General features: G+C 63.8%; 1 protein-coding gene across 1 annotated transcript in view; it reads left to right on the forward strand.

Annotated features, from left to right (window-relative positions):
• The window catches only part of PLCD4 (phospholipase C, delta 4), a 6,950-nt gene that overhangs the window by 4,670 nt on the left and 382 nt on the right, over positions 1-1,898 (forward strand). Inside the window, exons 10-14 of the mRNA XM_009577528.1 lie at positions 368-455; positions 867-988; positions 1,253-1,429; positions 1,593-1,728; positions 1,821-1,894. Of these exons, the coding sequence (XP_009575823.1) occupies positions 368-455; positions 867-988; positions 1,253-1,429; positions 1,593-1,728; positions 1,821-1,894 (597 nt within the window). The remainder of the gene's footprint in view (positions 1-367; positions 456-866; positions 989-1,252; positions 1,430-1,592; positions 1,729-1,820; positions 1,895-1,898) is intronic.

Genomic DNA, 1,898 nt, shown 5'->3' on the forward strand with positions numbered 1-1,898 from the left:
CATGGTGACATCCCAGTGCCGAGGGGAGAGACAGACACTGCAGGGACATCACCAGGGAGGGGAACAGCCCTTTCTGCCCCTGGCCATGCCAGCCTCCTCTTTGCACAGCGTCCCTGTGGTGGCACCGTGCTGGGGGTCCCCTGCCTGCTCCCGTTCCTGGCAGAAAGGCTGCCTGCGGTGGGGGTGCTGTCACCCCCAGCACTGCCTGGCTGTCAGTGCCGAGGGGAGAGACAGACACTGCAGGGACATCACCAGGGAGGGGAACAGCCCTTTCTGCCCCTGGCCATGCCAGCCTCCTCTTTGCACAGCGTCCCTGTGGTGGCACCGTGCTGGGGGTCCCCTGCCTGCTCCCGTTCCTGGCAGAAAGGCTGCCTGCGGTGGGGGTGCTGTCACCCCCAGCACTGCCTGGCTGTTCTCCGCCGAGGCCAAGGCCAGGAAGCTCATCCGGGACGCAGGTGAGGCGGAGGGGGCAGCGCCATGCAGGGAGTGGGCCAGGGTGGAGGGGGCAGGCAGCTTCCTCAGGTGTAGGGCTGGAGCCTCCAGACACTGGGGTTCCCTCCCTGTCCAGGAGAAAGAAGGTCCAGCGGGGCTGTATCCTGGGTTTTGGCTCTGGTGGGTGAGGGGGGGTTATTGGATTAGAAAGTGAGGCAGGACGTCTGCGTTCCTGGGAGAGGAGAGGGATGAGGATTGGTGGGTGGGTGGGTGGATGGATGGTTAGGTGGGTGCATGGGTGGATGAGAGGATGGATGGGTGGGTGGATGGGTGGATGAAAGGATGGGTGGGTGGATAAGTGAACAGCACATGGTGTGGGTGGCTCTGCTGGCCAGGGAATGACCCCACAAGTGGCCCTCACGCTCCATCCCTAGGGAATGAGTTTGTCCGCCACAACGCCTGGCAGCTGACACGCATCTACCCTAGTGGGATGCGGACTGACTCCTCCAACTACAGCCCCCAGGAGATGTGGAACGTGGGGTGCCAGATCGGTACGGCTGGAGGGCATTAGGGCTGCGAGCTGGGGAGATGTCCCCGGTCTTGTGCCAAATGGCACCATCAACACCCATGTTGGTGCCGGCCACAACCTTGGCTGGTGCCAGGTCTGGCTGCAGGCTCTTGCCCTGCACTGGGGAGCCCGGGGGTACCTGGGTATTGTCCCCCTGTGTGGCCCCACATCTCTCTGGCCATGGGGACAGGCTGGTTCTCACTTCCAAGCAGGGCACGGTCTCCAAGCTGCCCTGAACCCTTTCCAAAAAAGGCCCTGAACTTCCAGACAGCCGGCACGGAGATGGACCTGTGTGATGGGCTCTTCAGCCAGAATGGCCGCTGTGGCTATGTGCTCAAACCGCCCTTTATGAGGGACGAGGAGACTGTCTTCAACCCCAGTGACCCTGGCAGCTGGGAGGGCCCTGGCCCCATCACCCTGACGATCCAGGTATGGGGCTGAAGAGAGACCCTGGGGAGCCGTGACAGTGTCCTGGGGCTGTTGGTCCCAGCTGGGTGGGGACACTGCTGGGCAGCATGCCAGAGCCGAGCAGCCTCCCAGCAGATCCGTTTAGCTGTTCCCCGGCTCACGGGGTCACTGCCCATTCCCACAGGTGATCAGCGGGCAGCAGCTGCCCAAAGTGGCCAACAGCAAGGATGGAGCCGTCATCGACCCGCTGGTGCGCGTGGAGATCCACGGGGTCCCCGCAGACCAGGCGCACCAGGAGACCAAGTACATCGAGAACAACGGTGAGCCCCACGGTGGTATCAGGGACCCCACTGAGCCTAGGCGGCCATCCCTGCCCTCCCTCGCCTTCCCAGCACCCGCTCTCTCTTCCCAGGGTTTAACCCCCGCTGGGATGAGACGCTCCAGTTCCAGCTCCACGTCCCCGAGCTGGCCCTCGTCCGCTTCGTGGTGG

Source organism: Fulmarus glacialis, unplaced genomic scaffold (genome assembly GCF_000690835.1).
Source record: "Fulmarus glacialis isolate BGI_N327 unplaced genomic scaffold, ASM69083v1 scaffold19265, whole genome shotgun sequence".
Lineage (NCBI taxonomy): Eukaryota > Metazoa > Chordata > Aves > Procellariiformes > Procellariidae > Fulmarus > Fulmarus glacialis.